The sequence below is a fragment of the Mauremys reevesii genome, linkage group 13 (assembly GCF_016161935.1).
Source record: "Mauremys reevesii isolate NIE-2019 linkage group 13, ASM1616193v1, whole genome shotgun sequence".
NCBI classification, from domain to species: domain Eukaryota; kingdom Metazoa; phylum Chordata; order Testudines; family Geoemydidae; genus Mauremys; species Mauremys reevesii.
Genome location: NC_052635.1, coordinates 48180106 through 48203066, shown reverse-complemented (window position 1 = coordinate 48203066; position 22961 = coordinate 48180106). Strand labels below are relative to the sequence as shown.

General features: G+C 50.9%; 2 protein-coding genes across 10 annotated transcripts in view; one reads left to right on the top strand and one right to left on the bottom strand.

Moving 5' to 3' along the window:
- Positions 1-216: 216 nt before the first annotated feature.
- Positions 217-20635, bottom strand: TTI1 (TELO2 interacting protein 1). Of its 6 annotated transcripts, XR_005587695.1 has the most exons (9): positions 20322-20634; positions 15510-17854; positions 13747-13950; positions 12911-13059; positions 12291-12431; positions 10508-10712; positions 9670-9757; positions 5041-5200; positions 2524-2608 (listed from the first exon to the last, which is right to left on the bottom strand). XR_005587695.1 is itself a non-coding variant. In XM_039497835.1 (8 exons), exons 2-8 carry the CDS (start codon positions 17812-17814, stop codon positions 2344-2346), a joined length of 3132 nt encoding a protein of 1043 aa, XP_039353769.1. In that variant the 5' UTR covers positions 17815-17854; positions 20322-20634; the 3' UTR covers positions 217-2343. The 6 variants fall into 6 exon arrangements, 5 of the variants coding, with proteins under 5 accessions (XP_039353769.1, XP_039353767.1, XP_039353768.1 ...); XM_039497835.1 differs by lacking the exon at positions 5041-5200 and having other exon boundaries at positions 217-2608; positions 15735-17854; XM_039497833.1 differs by lacking the exon at positions 5041-5200 and having other exon boundaries at positions 217-2608; positions 20322-20632.
- RPRD1B (regulation of nuclear pre-mRNA domain containing 1B) overlaps positions 20576-22961 on the top strand; it is a 44965-nt gene continuing 42579 nt past the window's right edge. The window contains exon 1 of one of the 4 annotated variants that reach the window (XM_039497839.1): positions 20576-21002. In XM_039497839.1, coding sequence (XP_039353773.1) covers positions 20852-21002 — 151 coding nt within the window. In that variant the 5' untranslated portion in view covers positions 20576-20851. The remainder of the gene's footprint in view (positions 21003-22961) is intronic. The other 3 variants (XM_039497842.1, XM_039497838.1, XM_039497840.1) reach the window with 3 other exon arrangements.

Sequence of the window (22961 nt, the reverse complement as noted above, 5' to 3'; positions counted from 1 at the left end):
GGATTTAGAGTCCGCTCTGAGATGTCACTACCTGAATGTAACCTACAGCATGGTCAAGTTGCATAGCTTCAGAATGTGACCTATTTAGAACAGAAACAGCTGGTAGGAATTCTAAACAGCTGGATATAAAAAAAGGCAGTAGACTGTCCTTGAGACATTGAACAAAACCAAGGGCTGGGACATGGATAAAAAAAGAAAAGAAATAAAAGGCACAAATATTTTATTTCCTAACAAATTAATGGTGCAGAAAAACCAGCTAATGCTGGGTGTAGTTTTGATGTTTGAAGCCAGACCCCAAGCAAGATCATCAGCAAAAAAATGAGGTTAAAACCTGCCTGCGAGTGATATTCAGCCATATCACTGGGTTAATTGCCACTCACTACTCTAGCTGCCAAATTTAGGTTTAAGAAAAAATAGTGAACAAAACCCAACATGAACCCAAAAGGTTTGGTTCAGTTTTCATTAATGCAACAGGGTCTTTCCTCTGATTTTAACATCTGCCTGCAATGCTGTGAACCTAAACACTGCACCACTGGGCTAGTGCAGTAGTGTAGGCCCAAGGGGAAACGTAACAAGGCCTTAGCCATGTTTCTTTCCCTGCTTAAACATCATCTCTTTTTGCTTCTCTGAATCTTACTTCTCTCCTCCATCTCCTCCTCTCATGGTAACAGAATGTGGGATGTAGTTCAGTGCTTGCAGGGAATCCGCATGCTGTTACTGAATGCTCAGTGTCAGCTGTGATGCAGTTTGTATCATCAGTAATGTTCAATTTTTTTCTTTGAAAGGTCTGAGTCTTTCTGAATAAGAATCATTTCTGCAGTCTAGCTGCTGCCTACAGGCAATACCCATGCAAACAAACAAAACAACACTTGGTGATGCAGTGCAGAAATAGTACAACCCTCGGTGCATAAACAGCACTTCCAGGTGCCATAAAATAGTGAGTGCCACTATGCTATACTTGAACTACAAAGAGCCTACCCAGGACCCATAGACTTAGGGTGCTGAAATATTTAACAGGATGCACAAAAGAATTACAAGAATGATTTGAGGTCTGAAAACAGGCCTTATGGTGAGCGCCTTAAGATGCTCACTTTAGTTTATCCAAGGGAAGGCTAAATAGTGACTTGATCAGTCTACACGTAGCCTACTTGGAGAAGAGACTGCTACTAGGCGATGGCTATTTAGCAAAAAACGGCCTAACAACATTCAAGGCTGGAAGCTGGCCCTAGACAAATTGAGACTAGAAATATCCCCCAGTGTTTTAAAGGGCAGGGTGATTAACCATCAGAACAACTCACCTAGGGCCGTGGGGGATCCTTAAACACTTGCCGTCGTTAAGTTGAGACTGGCTATTTTTCTAACACATCTGCTCTAGCTCAACCACAAGTTATGGGCTTGATGCAGAAATTACTGGGTGATGTTCTCTGGCCTGCGATGCAGGCCAGATTAGATCAGTGGTTTTAAACCTTTTTACATTTGTGGACTCAAAAACAATTTCGACTGGAGATGTGGAGCCCTCTGGAAATCTTAGACCTAGTCTGTGGCCCCCAGGGTTCTGCAGCCCACAGGTTGAAAACCACAGGACAAAAGGCTCAGAATGGTCCCTTCTGCCCTGAAAAATCTAGGAAGAGATCTGGGAAGTAAAACCTGCCAGTCTCGTTTTATTGCCCAAAGTGAGTGAACTGCAGAATATCAACTGCCCCAACGTTGCTAAATCCCTGCTGGTTTGATCATCTCCGCTCCTATCGGACGTGCAGGGGAGGGATTTCCTTTGAAACATGGTTTTTGTTTACATTGTTTCTTTAATACGAAGCACTGCTCGAGACAGAGTTCTAACCCCGAAGAGAGTTTCTGCCATACTGGAGAAGTTATGGTCAGCGAGGGGAAGAAATTTCAATTCAGGTTTTCAGGCCATCGTTTATAATCAGTGAAGAAGGGGATGTGAGTGTACGGTGGGGGGAGGTGGGGGAGGGAAGCAGGGGGGTGATGCAGCTGCATTCTTGGCTTGGGGCAGCACTGGCAGGGGCGTTCTGCCAGGGACCCCAGGCAGCAGCCCAGCGGTTTGATAATAGGGACGGGAGCATCTTGACAATCTCCTTTTTTAGCAACAAAAGAGCCTGAGATGCACGTGCCCCTTCAGCCCCACGTGTGCAGGGGAGTGCAGGCCCGGCCGTGTGCTACACCTAACTCGCCCTCAAATGCCTTTGTAAACTCTGCCCTCAGGGAGCCGGGTCTCAGTCCAGGAGCAGCTCTCATCTTCCTCCGCCGCGAGTCAGTCTGAGGCGATGGGACGTTCCTAGACAGCATTGCATTACACCAGCCGTTTCTCGCTTCCCCCAGCTGCTAGCCCAGTGCCTCGGTCAGCGAGGGGGGTTGTGGCTCAGGTGACTCTTGGGGCCCAGCTTGAAACGCTGCTGTCTCCTGTCGCTGCAGCTCACCCAGCAGGTCCAGCACGTTGTCGGTGAATTCGGTCCGTTGCCTCCCCATCCCGCCTAGCTTCACCGGCTGGAGGCTTGGATGGGGGGGCTCATACGGGAGGGGGCAGCAGATCTTGTTCAGAAAGAGCCAGGTGGCATCAGGGTCCACACCCATCAAATGGAGGAAAACGCTTCAGGGGGGACATGGGAAGAAAGGAAAGCAGCGTCAGAGGAGGGGTCAGCAATAAGCAGGGCCATAAGATGGCTGCTAAGCCCGACAGAAACAGAGGTCAACAGTTTCATGTTTATTGGCAAGTGGCGGGAAACCTAGTCACTATTCTCAGCAAAACAATATTAACGAACAAGCGGTCGGTGATTAATGGGTCTCGGGGCCGGAGAGCTCCCAGCATTACAAGGGGAGGTGCTAACTCGGCTGGCGTGAATTGTTGCAGTTCAATTGAAGTCAATGGAGTGATGGCCACTTACACCAGCTGAGCACCTGCCCCCATGGGAAGGCCAATCCCAGCCCCGGTGTAAGCAGGCACCAGTGGAGGGAGGTTGCTGAACTGATACAAGTAGCACATGGTAACACAGAGGGCACCGTGGATTAAGCCAAACAGCACTTTGAGTTTCCAAGAGGAAATGTGCTAATTTCTTGCTGCTCCTGGAGAGAGACTTTAGAAATAAGCCCACCCAGATGGGGCAGAAACGCTGCTGAGTTTAGTCTAGAATCCTGGACATGGCTTATGTGTTTGGTACGTCCCGGACCTGGTCTCTACCAACAAATAAATGTGAGATAAGGTGCAAAGGTATTACCTGGTCCCTGGACAGCAAGGGGTTAACCCCAGTTCAGCTGCCCCCTCCCCTTGCACAGGTGCTTAGGAGCAAGGTAACAAGATGGCTGCTTGGGAAGGGAGAGCTGCAGAGTCTGCCCTAGAGGCCAGGTCTGACTGCTGGGCTGGGTTGGGTTCTAGGAGCTGAACACTATTTGCTACAAACATTCTCCCCCAAGGCAGAGACCTTGCTGGCTGCCTCTGAATTTTTCCAGCTACCTCCCACATTTCATGGGGCAGAAAAGGTAACAAACTTCGTTTTATAGAAAAGTGGCAATTTTTTGTATGGCTCTTGCTGCTGTGTGCCTGGCTTCCATCTTGATTTTTAATATGAAAGGGGAGGCGGGGGAGTTAAGTTTGGTGTGGGAACCTTGCAGGAGAATTTCTTGTGGGTTCAATGTCAGAGCCTCTGACATGGGAAGGAGATGCTGAGCGTGATCTTGGTGGAGAGCAGGAGCTGCTGGGGCGTGAAGAGGCTAAGGGTTAATTTGCATGAGTCCTTGTATTTATTTATTTCTTCTGTTAATTCTCCTGCTGTCAAACACCTTGGGTTTGACTTGGTTTGTGTCAGGATTTTGATGCCTGGGAGGCAGATTGGGTTTAATTGGCACTAATCTCCATACCTGGGCCAAAGGCTAGGCTAAGGGAAACAGGAATTGACATGCCACGTAGGCATCATTGTCTAAGGCCCCCCCTCCTGCGAGGGGCTGAGCATGATCTATTCCTAGGAGAGTCCATGGCAGTTGAGGGATTAAGGCCAAGGTTTTAGTGCCTAAAGATGCAGAGAGACACCTAATGGGGAATTTCCAAAGTGCCTCTGTGCCCAATTCCCATTGAAACCAAAGGGAGTTAGACACTTCTGAAAATCACACTAGGTGACTACATGCTTCCTTAGGCCCCTCCAATACCTTAAAAATCTGGCCCTCAGCCCTTAGGCTCTGATCCTGTAATGAGAGCTGCAGACATGGCCCCCTCCTCCCGTGAGGATCTGACTGCAGGATCAGGGCCTTTGATCATAAGCTCTTTAGGGACTCTCGTCTTTGCTTTCTGTGAAGCACCCTGTGCACACACTAGATCAGAGGTGGGCAAACTATGGTCCGTGGGCCTGTCCTGCCCAGCCCTTGATCTCCCGACCGGGGAGGCTAGCCCCCGGCCCCTCCCCTGCTGCTCCCCATCCCTTGCAGCGCTCTGTGTGGCATGGCAGTGTGTCTGGCTCCAGCCAGGGCAGCGCGGCTGCCAGACATGCTGCTCTGAGTGGCCTGGTAAGTGGGCTGGAGGATTGGATAAGGGGTGGGGGATCCCAGGGGGCAGAGAGCGGGGGCATTGGATGGGGTGGAGGTTCGGGGGGGAGGGGTTGGTTAAGTGTGGGAGTCCCGTGGGGCCTGTCAGGGGATGGAGGTGTGGATAGGGGTTAGGGGATGGGAAAAGGGGGGGATTGGATAGGCATGAGAATCCTGGGAGACCTTTCAGGGTTGGGGGTGTGGATAGGGGGTCAGGGTATTGGGAGCAGGGAGGTTGGAAAGGGGGTGGGGTCCCTGGGGGGCAGTTAAGGGCAGGGGGTGTCCCAAAAGGGGGTGGTCAGGGGACAAGGAGCAGGGGGGATTGGATGGGTCAGGGAGTGGGGAGTGGGAGGGGTCAGATGGGGGTGGGGGCCAGGCTGTTTGGGGAGGCACAGCCTTCCCTACCCAACCCTCCATACAGTTTTGCAACCCCAATGTGGCCCTTGGGCCAAAGTTTGCCCATCCCTGCCCTAGATAAATATTAAATAAAAAATAAACACAGCGTAAAACCTTCCTAGCCTGAGCTGGATTTAACATAGCTGTTTTGCGGGGGAGCATCGTGTATTTACGATATAGCCAAGGAAAAGACTGGCATGCCCAAATTCATCATTTCCACCTCGCCGTGGGAAGGTGCAGAAAGAAGCTGGGTTGTGTGGGAGGAGAGCAGTATCTGTGATAATTGGAATGGAGAATGAAATTGGGAGAGAGCACAGAGAGAGGTAAGTAGGTTTCTGTTTCATTGTGAAGCAGTAGTCACTGTTCCTCTCATCTGAAATGCAAACCAAAGATCCTCTGCTAAGTGATTCACACAAACATGAGCCCCACGTCTATCAGAGAGGCTTTTATGCCTGAAGTCAGCGCACTTCCTATGCAATTAGACAAAAGTGCTTGGGAAAAGCTCCATTTTCTGACACCTCCTGTGCTCTGAAGGGGTAGGGGTTTCCTGGGTACCTAGAACAAGTGTAGGAATAAGCTGGAGATGCTAGGAAGACTTCAAAGTAATCCTCTTGTTGCTGCATAACCCCCCGTTACCCTACAAACGGCCAAAGAATCGATCTGCATCATTAACTTATAACCCATCGGGGACTCCAAAAGCTATAACATCACTATTCCTACACTGAACACCCAACACCGCTCCCTCACCTCAGCGTGGTACTTCCAGAATGCAACGTGACCTTGACTTCCAAACTGCAGATGGTCTGGGACCAACTGTGTCAGCACCAGTGCATGGTGCTCTGGGAAAACGCATTGGGGACAGCCAGATACTGGCCACCTGGTGCTGATCTCAGTCACCCCAGCTTTAGATTGGTGCAACCCCACTGGCTTAAACTAAATTGCTCCTGCTTTACACTAGGGCAAGGGCAGAAGCTGGCACTAGCCTTCTGGACAAATCACACAGCCAAGAGTTAGATAGTAAGGATGCAGCAGCTTTCTAGGGCAGACGCTTGAGCAGTCTCTGCTCTCTGATGGGATTCAGCCGTCTCTCCTCTCTACGTGCGGCCCTAGCCAGGCCCATCAGTGACTAGAGTCCACCAATCCCTGGGGTGCACTGCCGGGTCCATTGGGCCTTGCCCTTAGCTTACCGATGGGCTGAAGCTGTATCCAAACAGCCCCGTTACGCACGGCCTGTGCTGACAGGATGGAGCAGTAATACAGCGGGTAACAGGGACTAGCACAGAAGCTGCTATCTGGAATATTACCCAGCCAGTGTCAGCTTTTCCGCCCCCCGCGCACACACCTCTTACCTCTTATGTTCACAACAAAGACGTGCCTCTCGCCTCCCCACTTCCCAATCAGCAGCTCTAGAGAGAGCAACTCTCAAGACCGTTATCTGGTTCCCAGAGGACTGGAGGCACTCAGCTCCCTGTGTGCCCATAATGGCCCAAGGCCAGTGATTATCTCCGGATAACCTGGAGTGCTGTGCAGCTTAAATAACAACTTGACTTTTACATTTTAAAATTTACTCTTAGGTTGCTTAGAAACAGCCTCTGTTTCCATGGCAAAGAATCCTGAGGTTAATCCAGGGGGTTGGATTTTTTGTAAACTTAAATGTGATTGTATTGAATTGTGCCTGGCGCAGGTGGCTGTTTTACTGCACTTCAGCCCAGCCTGCGATTGACAGCTGTCAATATGTGTCCAATAAACTACAGCCATCAAACCCAGGCGAGGGAGGGGCTTTACTGCTCAGTAATCAACTTGGGGAGCGAAAAGGGCCAGAAATAGCTTCTGCTTGTTCCAGTGGCACTGAACAATTTCTGGTGTTGGTGCAGAGCAGAGCTAGGCTAGTCTGCTGCTTTGCCTTTCCCCATGTGCTGAGCTGAGCCCTGCCAAGCACCAGGGCCAATGTGATCAAGGCTGGCAAAGCAGAGGACTCCTCTGTGGCTCCTTGCTTGCCTCTGTTGAATGTCCAATTAAAAAGAGCCCTGCCCAGCCGCAAGGGCCCTACCGAAGAAGGAACAGGGAAAGGAGGCCTTCCAGGGGTCTCCTGCCACCTTACCCACAGTGGGAGCAGGCCAAGGTGGATCCAGCTTCCCCCAGCCTTCCCCTCCTCTGTCCCCATGGGTATTACAGGGACAATAACCCCTGCCTGGGCAGTCACCAGCTGACAGCCACCGCGTCATACTGTTGGCTGGCCCGTATCCCCCGCTCAGCCGTGCTGCGACTCACTTTTTTCCAGATGCTATTTCTGCCTGCTGGGCACTGTGCGAAAACACAGTCACCAAACTCACTTTATCCCACTAGTTCACTACCAGCTCCCACCATAGGATCAAACAGCCTCCCTATGGCAGGGTGATGTTCCTGATGGATAGTCCTGCACTTGCTTTGTGCAGCTGCAGCAGCTTGGCCATGGCTCCACTTAACCCTTCCCTCTCCCACCCCACCGACTCCTCTTGGGTGGGTGGAAGCACTCCCAGCTGGCATGCAGGACGTCGGTGGCATTGCACCTGATGGCACCAGGACTCCTGCAGTCCCTCGTAACCCTGTGATACTATAAATCCAACCCTCGGTCTTGGCAGGTCATAAATCACAAGTAAGAATCCAGTAACCCAATCAGTAGTTATACTTGGAGCTGTAACGTGCCACTGCCCCAGCTGGTTCTAGTCAGCACGCCAGGGCTACGGCTGCCTGGGCGATCTAGTTATAACCCTGCTTTTCAACGGCACTGTAACATTTTGAATTTTTGATCCAATCAGCTGGTAATTTTCAGACTTGCTCCCTGCCTAAACGTGAAGGGATCTGCTGTGAAAGGCTGAGCTGGACGGCTGCTGGGGCTATTTTCAAGCACTCGGGAATAAAGGACAATACTTTCCTCGTTACTTACAAATATATATCTCTATTTGTAATTTTAAAAGGGCTCTAGTGCTGAAACGTCTGGGGACAGGAAGCTGAAGTCTGGCTGAGCCTTTCTGCCGAGGGAACAGTGCCTCCCGTTGTTCTGGGGGAAACCGGTTTTGAGTTACCCAGGTTATGCCTCTTTGAAAACAGGTTTCTACGGCTAGTGGTACAGGTAGCTGTGAACGCCGCGTCCCCAAGCAGGGGAGGCAGTGCTACACCCGACTGAACTACATTTCCTTATAAAAAGCCTGCCAAGGTTTGTGCATTGAACGAGACTCATGAAACCTTCAAGGGCTGAGATGTTCACAGATCAAATCTTCACATGCCCGGGCATGACGCTAACCTCCAGAGCTAGGTGGGCGCTCAGGGAGCTGGCCGTCCGCTGCGGGCCTTGCCTTGTCCAATAAAGCTGTACGGAATGATGGAGCCCCTTGGGGGGGCAGGCCAGACCGGACAGTGCCGCTCCTGGGTACCTTTAGCTTCAGTACGAGGGGAACCCAAAGGCCAAGTCAGGCACTGCTGGAGTTAAAGGCTATACGTGCCCTTAATTCCACCCCCTCTGTGCAGGCCGTACAGCAGGCTCCAATGACCTGATCACAGCTTAGGTCCCTAATTCAACATACCCCTGTTTTATTCCACAGCGGAACGATTCAAGGGTTTAAAGCGCCAAACGTGCTGCTCAAACCTGGAGCTAAGCTCTCCACCCCAGCGCCGCGTACAGAGAGGAAAGTGGCTCCCGCTAGCTCAGGGGATTGGGCCCACAATTGGAGACAGGGACTGGAGCCTGCTGAAAAGGACAACAGCCGCCAAGGTAAAAAATACCCCCCCAGCTCCCCAGTACAGATTAAGAGGGGAAGGCTGCAGTTCCTGCGAGAGCTTAAATCTGCACAGCTTTCCTCTCTGGCAGAGATGCTGGCCAACTGCACGAAAGCTTTTCATGTTCTGCCTGCTCTCCAGGAGCCCTGTGCTCAGGGGAAAGGTGCCTGCGAGTTTTTTTCCCTTTTAGGAATATTCCACCCTACGCTCTCACAATGCCAGCTGCTTTCTGCCTGTTGTGTGAGACCCAGGCTAACCCTGTGGGGGAGAAGCCTCTGGCCCTTTCCTCTGGCAGAAAAATGAACCCCTGTTCTTATTCACCCTGTGTATTCTGTAGCTGGGCAGATCTCATTGACTGATCTTTTGTCTGCTCTCCAGGTGGCACAATAGAGCAGCAGTGATTTTTCACTGCAGCAACAAGCTTGTGACTCACCGGAGGGCAGGATCTGGTCTATCCTGAAGTATAACATCTGTGAACATTTTGTAGATGTTGGTATATGTGCATCTGAGCCACTAGACAGCTCACAGGGGCACTGGGGGACAGGAGCCCCCGAAGATGGGGAAGGAGCTTGTGGGGGAATGGACGGATGCAAGGAGCCCCTGGCATGTGCAATCAGCTTGGCCGACAAAAGCAAGGAAAAGTGCAGCCCTCCAGTAAGAGAAGTCAGGTAAACAAGCAGCCACTCCACAAGCACATTCCAATGTCTAAATCCAGACCCCCAGCGTGCGAACAGCCCTGTGCAGGGCTGGGGTAAAGCAAATGAGGCACATTCTCCTCCCTGCAAGTGGGGGGAAACTTAGAAAAGAAATTCCTCACTGCAGATGGGCTGGCTCTTCAGCTTCCCCCTTTGGGTGGTGACTCATATTTCACCAGTGGTAGCAGGTACCTCTCATGGTCAGTGTGAATACGCTGGGCAGGGGGAGAAGAGAAGGGGACACCTAACTCCCTCCCCTCATTCAGAATACACCCTGTGTGTGTCGCGTTACCTCCGGGCGGCCTCTTGCAGTTTCACAGGTTGTTTGGCACTGAGGTACATCAGACAGGCATCTGCTACTTTATTCAGGTCACTCTCGCCTGCAGAAATGGGACAGAAAGGAATGGCAGGAGATAACTGACACCGGCTAATGGGATTCGGGGCTTCTGCACCTCTCGCAGTCTAAGCCAGAGCTCTTCCTACCCATCCCCTGCTGTATAGCGAGGAGAACATCAAGGGCATCAAGACAGCAAAGGAGCTCTCAGCCCGGCAAACTCGCCTCTCCTCCCCCACAAGGCCAGGGGACGCCCAGTGTACTGCAGCATGCTCCAGAAATCTGCCAGAATAGAAGGGTGCTCCATGGAGTCGTCCCAAAAGGAGACCGGCCCGTTGAGTTTGGGAAGGATGTCTGGATTCCCGCTCTTCATTTTGGTTCGTTCAGAGAGCAGCCTGGCTGCCAGGGCTCTGGGGTTCTAATCCCCTTGTGACACCTTCTCGCCAGGTCAGAGACAGACAGCCTGACACGGGGGGAGAAGGGTCAGCAGTCAGATCCTGCGCCAGGTCCTAGGAGCCCTCCTCACCCCTTTGTCTCATAGGGAGTCGAGGGCACCAGCCCCTCCATGTTGGGCTCTGATGGGGAGAGGTGAATGCTGAGACACGACTGGAATAGGTGGAGCTGGAGAAGGGGCAGAAAATAAATCCCATGTGACAGGGACAGAGCATGGGCTTTCATAGCTGCTGTGAAGAGTGATGGATGAGGCCTGCTGAGCAGAGGGACAAAGATCAGAGACGGGAGGGCAAGGCTGGGCACAGATCTCAGACAGCCAACCTCGTCCTCCCCTGGTACTCACCCAAGTCCAGCTTCTCACACAGCAAACCCAGCCCCTGCAGCACGGCCAGCTGTAACTTGAAGGCAAGAGAATGGCTGTACACGGGTCCGGCTCTGGCACTGACTGGAGCCTGGGCGACAAGGGAACTGGCCAGCTTGGGCAGGACGTCTTTGGAGAATCGTCGCTTCAGGAAATCGCCACACTTCTCAGCCAGGGTACAGAGCACCTAGCAAAGAAACCCCACTGAGCCCATGGTTACTGGGAGGGGAGCTCAGTGGTGCGCAGGGGCAGAGTGGGAACGCACAACTCAGCAACACCCTCAGCAAGCAGGGGAAAGGGGAGTTCAACCCTGGACCGCGGCCTGTTGTTGTTACAGCAACCTGCTGGCTGTATTCCCAGCGTAGAACCGAGCGAGGAGAAAGGAGGGATTTGTGCTTCAAATGTGGGGCTGGGAGAGCTGGGTCCCACCCCTGGAGTCCCTGATACTTTGGGCAAGTCATGTAACCTTCTCCATCCCTCAGTTTCCTCATCTGCAGCTGGGTGATCACTGCCTTAGCACACAAAGTGGGTCGTGAGGCTTCATTCAAAACTGCAAGGACCTCGGAGATCAGATAAAAGATGCCAAACTGCCATCATCACGAAAACAGCCCGCATTGCCAGCAAGCAAAGGGGAGCTAAGGCAACTGCACACAGGCAGAGAACGGGCTAGTTTGTGGGTTACGAACAGGAAGATGACGTAACTTATGCTAACTCATCCCTAGAAAATGGGGTGGAAAAGTATCCGTGCTGGGGTCCTCGGCCTGGGCTCAGCTTGTAGAACTGGGGTCCTGCATTGGGCATGGTCCAGTTATGCCACACTGCAGCATTTTCTATCTTCTTCTGTAATTTAAACGGACACTTTCAAAGGATTTTTCATGTGTTTTTTTTTTTTAAAAGCCCTCCCTGCTGCTTATAATCTTCCCTTGAATATCTGAAAAGGAAATCTGTTCTGTGCGGTGATTTGTCTCTTCCTTTACCCCAGGCACACTCGGGGAGTTTATCATGGGGCAGCTCTGAAATTCTAGGGTGCTGGCTCTGTTGGTTTTTTGGAGGCATTTTAACATTTGTCACTGCAAACGCTTTATACTCCTCCTCAGCCTGGGTGGAGAAGAAAGGTAAGTCAGCGTGGGGAGCTGGTGACCTTGCGGATATCCTCATAAATGGATGTTTTATTGCCAGGCTTCCTGGGAGCAGGGTGCTGCTGGAACGTGGCAGAATGCGCTGCAGGACTGATGAGGGTGGGAACAGTTTTTAACGCAAACGCTCAGGTTAATAAAAAGGTTAAGTGCAACTGCAAAACCACCTCCCAAATGCCTCAGCCCCAAGGAAACCCCTCCCCTCCAGGAATAGGGCCTGTTGAATTACCCTCTTGTCTCCGGGGGTGATCCCCCAGGGGTGCCAGAACCCACAGCTCGCAGGAGGGTATACCGTGCCTCTGCCAGTCAGCCCCTTAGGCTGTAAAAGGATGGGTCTTCCTTTCCGTTCCTGCACAGCCAAACACACTGCACCCAATAAATAATCATTAATAAACTCTTCCCCCTGGGGAGGGCGTCAGTAGCTCGTTCGTGGGCAAAGGGCACTGAGAGTGTACCTGCAGATACACTGGGCAGGGAAGCACCTTTGCTCTGCACCGTGTGTTTAAAATTCACTCTGTCCAGTGAGCGTTTCTACATCCCCCAAGCCCTGCATGTGGCAGGGCGCCAGCTCTGTGGCTTGCTCTCTGTGCTCCAGCTTGAAGGCCGTTGGCCAGGATTCATCGTCGTACCTTGAAGGCTCTGAGCACCGCCAGCGGGTCGTCGTTAATCAGCCGGGTGACGAGAGCCGGCCAGGCGCGATGAGCCATGGGAAGCAGATGGTTTTCATGAAGATGCAGCACAATCACGCAGAACTCCAGCACGTCCAGGACCTGCACAAGGAGAAGGCACAGCTCTGACAGGCTGCTACAGTCCCCCCTGTCTCTCCGGAGAGCAGAGGATGGAAGTCTAAAGCAATGGGATCCACCTCTGCCTCTCCCTGACCTGGGGAGGAAAGCCACGGGGGCAGGAATGGGTGGGCTCTACCTGTCACGGGACAAGCTATCAGGTTCTGATGCCTGACACGAAGCTGTTGGCGAGGCTGAATCAGTCTCCTTGGTGCAAGGCAGCCTCCTCTTTCCCTCTCTCTATCTAGGCTAAGGCTTGCCAGCACTTGGAGCCTCTGCCCCGGCAGCGGTGAGACGTCAAGGTGGCACTGGCCTCATCCTCGAGGCATGTCTGGCATGTCCTGTGACCCTCCCCGCCCCCCAGCACAAGGTAACAGTCCCCATAATGGGCACCCTGAGCCTCTGCAAGGCTGGGCCCTGTGGTGCTCCCTGTCGGTATGGTGTAGTGCATGTGCTCTGCTAACCTTCAGCCGCACCCGCAGACTCTTGTCGGACAGTAAATGGATACATCTCTCCATCACATCCTTTGCTATCTGGGCATGGGCTGGCAATGGAGTCTCTCCCTCCGCACCGCTGTCGTTCATCTCAGGCTCAGGAGGGGGGGCCTGCACCTCTGGAAGACAGGGCACAGTTCGCAGCTGTGGGAATGAACTAGGAGCCATAGGCATGTGCCTCACCCCCACTGCAAGGCTCTTATCCAGCGTCCCAAAGGAGACCTGGGGCATTTGTGATGGCAAAGTCTGTGCTCTCTGGGGCTAAATGCCTGTTTGTGAAATCCAGCAGCAGGAGCAGTGTGTTTGTTATAGGAGAAAGGAAGATTTAGTTTCCTTTATCGGACTGACATTTGCAGTCTGTCCTCCCCCACAGACCCCTTTATTTCCAATTGGTTTTGATTAAAAATGAAGGACCTGGGTATTTAAAGGTCAGAATTCCAGCATGGTAGAGTAATGAGAAGGCAAATGTTCCCTCCTGGAAAGTTTCTAAAGGGCCTTGGCTGGAGTCACTTGCCGACTATGGCACGACTGGCTTGTGGCTCTGACCACTGGAATCTGGCCCCTGGTTATCTGCTACTAGATCAACATTCGATCTACAACTACGTGGCAGGTTTTCCCTGGGCCTCACTGAGCACAGATCACCAGACAATACACTGTATGGTCCCAGCAGCGTCCTCTGTGGATTTAATTACATTCAAAATGGAGCTGAGCCCACAGAACTCATGATTCTGAGTCCCAGCCTGGCTTTGAGCCCCCACATCCCCCCAGAGATCAGTGGCTTTACCAAGCTCACAATCATTACTGACCCTCTTCCTCCTCCTCCATGGCTGGAAGGTTGCCCTCTGCAATCTGCCTCTGTTTGATGTAGTCCAGGAAGAACTGTTCCACTTCTTGCACCATGGGGGTAATTACAGACCCCTCCCCCTGCTTCTGGGATGAAGTGCTGCTCTGCTGCTCTAGATTCTGCTCTTGTGGGTGCTCCTTCCCCTTCCCCACCACGAACCACTGCACTGCAGAAGAGAGGCACGAAATGTCACTGAGAACCCATGTCAGCTATGTACCACAGCAGCCTGGGCGTTGTGAACAGACAGAGACTGTCTGCAAAGTGTGAGGCAGAGACGCAAAAGCTACCTGAAAGAGGTGAGTCTTGGAACTAGGTCCTTGCAATCAGACAACCGGACTACAGAGAGCAACTGGCTCAAATCCAGCCCTGGCATAATAGAGGGCAAATCCCCATTAGCTTCAACAGAATGTTAATGCAAGAAGTAAATCTGACCCTCTATCCCTCCTCTTCCAAAAAGGGTGTCAGGTTCTGCTGCTGCAACCCCAAAGAGTCCATCTACACTAGGAAAATGTCCTCTTGATAGCAACAGTTGGGTCCTTCCAATCCCTCAAGTGGGGCTGAAAACAGTTTTGTGGCTTATGTAGAGAGCGCCAAGCCTTTTTCAACACCCATCACAGACAGTGAGCTTGGGACCGTCTGTTCCATGCTCGCTGCAATGGGTGTCGAGAATGGTGTGGCCCCCTCTGCTCCAGCTGGGTTGTGGGGAGGGCTCCTGTTTGGTTGAAATCCATAGTGCAGATGTGAACTGAAAGACGAGAGGTGTAGTACAGCGAGAGAAGTTTGGCAGGAAGCGTGTAACGGAAACATACCCTCAAATCTGTTCTAAAACTGACCTTCAGACTATTCTCCAGCACCACACAGGCCTCTCCAAATGGAGGATTAAATACTGAAACTCAGAGGAGTCATTTGAAAATACACTTCTTTGACCAGGCAAGAAAGCAAAAAGATGGTACACATGGTCTGAGCCAGTCTGGCAGTTCTGAGGTCTGTCTAGCTTAGAGTCCTGTCTCTCTGCTTCAGCGGAAGGGGCAAGAACCCTGGGGGAAAACTGCCCCCCCTCATGCCACCCTAGGAAGGTCTCAATGATCCCCCATAATTAGAGACTGGCCTAAACGTGACATGGGAGGCGCCTCTCTCCCCAATATTGGTTTTCTGGCATTACGTGTTGTAACTCTGGATATTCTAGTTATCCAGGTCTGAGATTCTAGACCCTCCTGTGACTGCCACAATGGAAGGCCCCAGACACTGTTTCACTGTGGGCCTCCACAGCTCCCATTTTCTCTGCAGCAAGAGCAGGAAAAGTTTGTTTTATTTAAACAAAAACAAATTGCAGAATCTGATGGTTTAGTCCTCCTGTTCTTCTCCTCCCTCAAACTTGCCAGGAAAGGCTTCCTACTTGCCACTGGTGACTGGACTTCTCATGCCTGGCTCCTGGGTAACTTTATTCCCCCAGCTATCCCTCCCTGGGTCAGCTACTCTCAGCGATACTAAACCCGCTGGCATGTGGGACATGATCCTGCAGCTCTGTGCTGAATCTGTCCGGAATGTCTTTGGGCCGAGCACAGTTCCAGCACCACTGGCTCACCAGCCCAACGCTCAACGTATGGTAATGGTTGTGCTTTCTGGAATTATGGGAACATTCCATCAGCGCTCAAGGGGTTAAAGAGGGAAATTCTTTAAGTGACAGTAAGACAAAATGATTCAAAAGGCAGGTTATTTAGATACCTAAAGCTGCCACTAATGTGGACAGGACCCCAAGGAAAGAGGAAGCTCGGTCGTCATAAAACTGATCAAGGGCAGACAGGACATCTCGGATCACATCCTCCACCAGTGGGAGCAAGCTGGCATCCGAATGCCTGAGCATGGCCTCCAGGACCTGCGAGGCGTGAGGCTGATGTGCCACCCGACGCAGGTTTAGGGAAATCCCATTCACCAGATAGTCCGAGTTACCATTAATCAGATTTTGCACGGAGTCATAGCCACAGGCATGGCAGACATCCACCATGGTTCCAGTCGCCGTCTGACTAATGAGCAGACTACTGTCCCCGGCCTTTTCAAGCACAGGGTAGAGGACTGATGCTAGAAGCAAGCGGAACTCTTTCCCCAGCACATACGCAAAGCAGCCAACCCCCTCCAGCTGGATGCAGATCTGCCAGATATTGCTGTTCATGGAGCGGATGGTTGGGCTTGGGTCTGAAGAAGGGGAGGAGGATGAAATCAAAGAACTGCTGTGTGCACCTCTTGGGATAGCACATACTCCTGAATGTTTCACAGTTAACTCATCGCTGGTTCCCTCAGTGTCAATGCTGGTGGTCAGATACCAGTTTGCCTGGTCAGTATATTCTTCGAGGATGGATGTTATGGTCCCTTTAAGGTCTTCCGTGCTCACTGCAGTTTCCCTTTCATGAAGAACATCAACCCCCAGTCCAGCAGCTCCTGTGATCAACTCATTGAGGACCATGGCAGCCTGCTTCCGATACACCACAGATTCGTTGTATAGCCCCATGAAATGATCCACTAGCAAGTAGAGGTTTCCGTAGTAGCCAAGTACCCGGCAAACCTGCTGAATGAGCAAGAAAATCCGCTCATCAAAGAAGAACCGGAAGTATTTCTTCTGACCTTTGCCATGCTGCAAGGAACCCGAGGGCTCACCTAGAGAGTCTTCAGGGCCCCAACGTCTTTCTTCAATAATCTTCACATCAGCCACATCCAGCTCCAGAACTTGCATCAGAGCTTTGGAGAGACGCTGGAGGTGGGCAGCAGAGTTGAGCACAATGTTCACCTTGGGGCCCAGCAACTTCAGGGAGCCGAGTAATAAGCTCAGGGTAGAGAACTTGCCTTGATCATCCTGGGAATTCATCAGACGTGGAAGGGCTGTGGCCAGGGAATGCAGATTCTCTGACAGAATATCAGCAAGAGCCCTGTTCTCAGCTACTGTTCTCAGCTCAGCAATGCTCCTGAGAATCTCATGACACTTGCTTTGGACCTCATTGCTTTCATCATTAACAAGCCCAACCAAGGCTTTTAACAGGTGACCAACTGATTCTACCAGTGACTGACTGCACTTCAACATAAGGTGATGGACCAGCTCCACCAATTCCATCCTGACCTTCCAGTGAGGGTGAAGAGAAGCAAATTCAACTATCTTGTGGATAAGGAGAGACAATTTGTCTGCAGTGCTTTTTACCCAGTCCGGTCCTCTATGGACCACCAGCTCAGCTACTCTGCTTTGTTCCACTGAAGGCTTCTCTTCATCCTGTGTGATTGTGGCTAGTTGTTCATCTGCCATCACCAAGCAGACAGTTTGATAAAAGAGCCTGATGGCAGAAACAGTGACCATATGACCTTGTTTGATGTCTCCAGTAATAACCCGGGACAGGGCAGTAGAGATCCCAGGTAGAAAAGAAGCAAACAAATTCCCACATTGTCTTGTTTCAACCGTGTCTAGGAGTCTATGATGCTCCTGGCAGTCACACTGCAGAATTAGGACCTGTAAACACTTTAAGGCAGCCAGCTTAATTTGCTTTGCTTTTTCTTGTTCTGCCAAGGCCAAAAGCAAAGATACAGCAAATCCTAAGTGAGGAAGGGTAGAAGGCTGATACAAAGTGAGGATAATGTCCCCATAAGCTGAATGCATCAGGACCTGGAGTGCTTGGATTACAGTCAGTTTTAATTCCTCTGATAGCGGAGCTGGTGGCTGCAAACCAGATGGAGAAGATAGACACAGGCAGAGCTCAGAAAAAAGCTCCTGAAGGAGGTCCTGCTTCTTCACACACGTTGTTGAAAGAATGGACGTGATGCACTGCACCACACTCTGGACAAGTCTCTCCCGTTTGGGTCCTGGGGTCTTCAGGGTGAACCTCAATGGGAAAAGGACATACTCCTGCAGTTCCTGCAGGGCAGAGTCACTGACTGTCTGCAGCTGAGCCTGCAAGCGTTCCACATTCTCAGTAGTCTGCACCTTTGTTAGCTGTACACAAACTGGGCGCAAGATCCCGAACGCTTCTTGTGGGGTATCAAAAACTGCCATTGTCCAGCAACCCTCTTCTTACGTGTCTGTAGTTATCATCCTGCAGGAAGGAAAGAAAAGCAATACTTGCTTCAATGAAAGCAGCATTAAAACAATTGCAATCTGTTCCTTACTGATTAGCCAGACCTACTGTGCTCAGAAAAGTGTGACAGTATCTATTGCAAAGCAAAAGGTAATTCCATTCATTTCTCTCTAAGTGGTATAATAAGCATTCCGATTATTATACAGGAGCCCTTTAGGCTTCCACCCTAGAAGTGCTTTGAGACCTATGGATGAAAAGCATTATATAAGATCTTGGAGTTATTTATTATTATTAGAATTAAGGGTGGATGGGAGGGGAGTAGATACTTTTACCTATAGAAATCTATAACTTAATGTGTTTGCGTGAAAATGGTCTACTCTATGTTAGTCAGGTCTGACTCGAAGGAAAACCAATCATCACTAATGATTTATTTAACACAGCAGGTATAACGCAGCAGCTATAGACCCAGGGGACGAGGGCAGTTTCTTAGCTGAAGTACAGTGAATGTTTGTTTTGTTCAACATTTCTCTTTAGTTTCTGGCAGGATGGGTTGAGCCCTGTTTCTCCAGTGTTTGGCTCCATCTCAACCAGATCTACAGCAGTGTTTAACTTTGGTTTTCAAAAACACTTTAAGCATGAGTGTAACCAAATAGGATTGTAATTGTGAGGACAGATTTTTAAAGGTACCCAGATACTTCCAGATGCAGACAGCAGTCTAGTGGGATTTTCAAAAGCATCAGAGGGACCTAGGCACTTCTTAAAATCCTATTAGGTATTTATCTGCAGCTGCTTAAGTACCTTTAAAAATCTGGTCTTTTGTCAGGGGCCATGAAGGCAAACTCTTAGAACAAAGCCATATTCTAGCATTGTAGGGATAGGGCAGTGCATATGCTTGTAGGCCCCAGCTTGAGTCTGCTGAGCTAAAGTGCAGAACAAAGGTGGGTTGATATACTGGATATGCACATGATAGGGTAGTGGTAGGACTCTGCTGATTGATTAGTGTGCTCTGGTGTCTGAGCATTAGTATGTAGGCTGTTCCATGCTGGAACCCATACAGGGCATCATCAAACAGTTACAACCCATACGTCTTGGGGACCGCGTCTCTTCTAGCCTTCAAACAACCCCCAACTTCTCCAAGCTCATCATCAGAAGCAAGCTCCCCATAGATCAAGACCCAGCATCTCAAAGCAGAACCAGACCTTGCCAGAACAACTGATACAAAACCTGTAGACCTATCTCCACTGATCAATACCCCTCACGACCCCCCTTTCATGACCTACACATACCTGTCACAACATGTGGTGTACCTCATCCAGTGCACTAAATGCCCCAACAACAACTACTGTATGTGGGGGAAAACAGACAATCACTATGCATTCAAATGAAGTCACACTGGAAAATGGTAAAAGATACCACTACCACATCACCCAGGGGTGAATGCTCTTTGTAAAGCGATCGCTCTGTATATGATCTCTTACTCCTCATTCCCAAAGAAAACCTGTGCAACACCTTCTAAAGATGAGCCTGGGAGCTTAAATTTGTAACTTTGTTAGACTCTTAAAATAATAGGCTGAATAAAAATATGGGATTTATGGCTTATTACATCATTTTATAACCCACTAACCCCTCTCCAGCTTCCGTCAAACTCCCTATGTCAACCAGCCACTTCACCTTGAAGAAGCCCTTAAAATATGTGCTGACTACTTATGCAAAACAATCTGTTCCACCTTGTATTTCACTGTGACGCCCTGTGTACCTTCCCCAGACCAGAAGAAGAGCTCTGTGTAAGCTTAACAGCTTGTCTTTTTCACCAACAGAAGTTGGTGCAATATATTACTGCACCCACCTTGTCTCCCTAATGAGAACTTGAGAGGTAAACCTCTGACCCCGACCCCTCCAAAAAGCCCGAGTGGGTGGGATCACTCAGTGGCACTGACAGATGCTCCTGAGGAACTCATTACATTCACAGGTGCATGGCCCAGGAGGTGAAGGCCATGCCTCAGGCTGTCTCTACACAAGTGCCCGACCTGGTAACTACAGCCTCGGGCTGAATCTCTCTGCTTACACCATCTGTCTGTAAGCTTGTAGGGGTGGGTGGGGGGCACCCAACCAGGCAGCTCCAGGATGCTGAGCAGGGTAATAAACATGGAAGAATCCCCCCACCCCCTCTGCTCTCCCCCGACCCCTGTGGCACTTACAGCAGCCCTGAAGCCTCTGCCGAGCCCAGCAATTCAAGAGCCCCAGGACTGTCCTGCCTTGGGGGAGTCCCTGCCCCCCCAAGTGAATCCCTGCCCCCTGCATGGAGCTGGGGGGCCGCAGGAGCCCCTGCCCCCCCCCCCGTGAATCCCTGCCTCCTGCACGGAGCTGGGGGGCCCCCAGGAGCCCCCCCGTGAATCCCTTCCCCTGGCACGGAGCTGGGGGGGCCCCAGGAGCCCCAGCTTGACGTCAGAGCCGCAGAGGACCCTCCAAGACCCCCATCTCCTACCTGTTCCAGTCACACTCACACCATAGGGGGTGGGCGGCACATGCCGGAAGTAACGTGAACAACCCCCGACCATCCAACTCAGGAGTAAAGTGAAAAAACTCCCCAGCTTGTCTAGGCAGGAAGGAGAAGCCAGAAAAGTCTCAGTTGAGCGCAGTGCGCATGCGGAGCTGGCCCGTGCCGGAGTTTTGAAATAGGGCTCAGTTAGGCATACAGCGCATGCGTCCTCGGCTGGCGCCGGGTAAAGGTTAGAAAAGTCTCAGCTGGAGTCACTGCGCATGCGCCGCTTTCCCGCGCCCGCGCCTGCCTCCGGCCCGGTGTGATGTGTGAGCTATAACTGGACACACGGGTGGTCTCTCTTCCCCGCTGGCGACCCGTAGCATGTGGCCCTTTGACCCGCCGAGGCGGGGTGAGAGGTCGGGTGGCCATCTTGTGGCAGCGGTGGCGGTTTGTTGCTGGTGAGGCCCCGCCGCGCCCCCTCCCCCTCCCCCGGGCTGAGCAGGCCCCGGGGCCGGGCCGGGCCGGGCGGCGCCATGTCCTCCTTCTCGGAGTCGGCCCTGGAGAAGAAGCTCTCGGAGCTGAGCAACTCCCAGCAGAGCGTCCAGACCCTGTCGCTGTGGCTCATCCACCACCGCAAGCACGCAGGGCCCATCGTCTCCGTGTGGCACCGGGAGCTCCGCAAAGGTACCGGGGGCCGGGCGGGAGGCTGGGGGGTCCCCACGGGGCACCGCGCCGGAGCCCCAGGCCAGCCTGGCTCGGTACCTAGCGTCCTGCACGCCCGGGCTCTGTCCTGCTCCGGAGCCGCTCGGCTCCTCCCGCCCCATCGCGCTCGCAGGTGGCGGGGCTGGAGTTTCCCCTCCTCCCTGCGGGCTGCCCCTTGGCTGGGCGCTCGTGTCTCATTCCTCCTGGCTCCCTCTTTCCTTTCCCGTGCGCTTCCCGCCTGAAAAGGGGCTTTAGAGAACCTCGTTTACTTACTAAATTGGGGCAAGCCCCTAGTATGGATGTCGCTTTCACGTAGACTCAGAGGCGTGTGCGGCTGTAAGGGACCTCAAGAAGTCATATACTCCATCCCCCCCTCCGCACGTGCTGAGGTGGGATGAAGTATACCTAGATTTTAAAAGTTTGTATATATATCGTTGATGTGAACGCTTTAAAACCAGTGTAACTGCATCCATACTAGAGGGCTGCACTGACTGACTTAGCTTTGTGCAAAAACTTTATGTGGGCAAGCCCTGAGAGTCAGCTGTGCTCCAGTAAAACCTGCCAAGAGCGACCACTCATGGGAGTTAGCAAAAGCGGTCACTTGTACGAGGTGCTGTCTCTCATGACCTCGGCAAGTAGTTGCTCGTGACAGGTGGTCTGTCTTCAGAGGTTGTCTCTAAGGCAGGATTTACTGTGTTTCCATTTTGAGCATCAGGCTCAGTTACACCTGTGTAGTCCTGTTGTCTTAAAATGATACCTGTGGAACCCCATTGACTTCAGTGTATTGCGTTGGGTGGGAATAGTTTTTTCTAGGTTTTAGAGAGCTTGTGACTGTTAGTTTGTTTGTGCTCTTAGATCCTTTTATTCACTCAAATATCTCATTGGTACTTGCAAAAGGCATTTCAATTAAACTTGAATGGAATGCCAAATGGAAAAGGAATTACTGATAAATGACTGGGGGGGAAATTGATTTGTTTAATAATTGTAAAATATGTTTCTGGAGTATACTACATTAGAGTGTGTGTGTTTTTATATATATATATATATATATATATATATAGTGTGTGTGTGTGTGTGTGTCTGTCCCTATCTACACACAGATTACTATTAATACTGGTTCCTTGATGTGTAGAGCCCAGAACTGTTGTTAAGAAATAACTGGCTTATTTGCTGGAAAAAAAAATTGATGTAGATGGCTCTCTTAATCTGTTGAAGTCCTCAGCATTTTGCAGAATCAGATACCCAGATCATAATACCTATGAATACATTTTCTTTAAAATCAGAAATAACATTGTCAAAGTAGTCTATCAGCTGTTTTGTCTTGAACTCATAGTATTTTTCCAATATACCTATTCTTTGGGGATTGCTATATGGTAGAAGTGTGTGGTGGCCTTACACAGACATTTTTTTGGGGCTTTCTTTTCCTGGGAATTCATCCAGTGTCTACCTTTCCAATGTCTACACTGCATTTTGCAATGAGCCTCCCTGTCTGGATCCACAGACTTGTGCTGGTGGGACTTGTGCAAATGCTCCAAAAATTGCTGTATAGACAGCACTTTGAAGTTGCATCTGGGGTTGGAGCTCAGGTTCTGAAGCCTGTTCTACTCCCTAGGCTTCAGACTCAGAGCTCCAGCCCCAGATGTAACTTCAAAGTGCTTTCTATATAGCAATTTTTGGAGAGCTAGCACAAACCCTGCTAGCCAGTTTCAGTCCAATCTGGGAGGTTTGCTTTTGCCTGTTCCAAAATGCTGTGTAGACAAATCCCATATGCTTATAATTTCCTCAAAGAGAATCAAAGTGAAGTTAACAAGACTCAGTTTCACTCTTGCAGTTCACAACCCTGTGAATACTAAACTGCTCAAAATAGTTAAGACCAAAGCAGACTTTGAAGAACTTCAAAAAGATCTCAAACCTAAATGATTGGGCAACAAAATGGCAAAC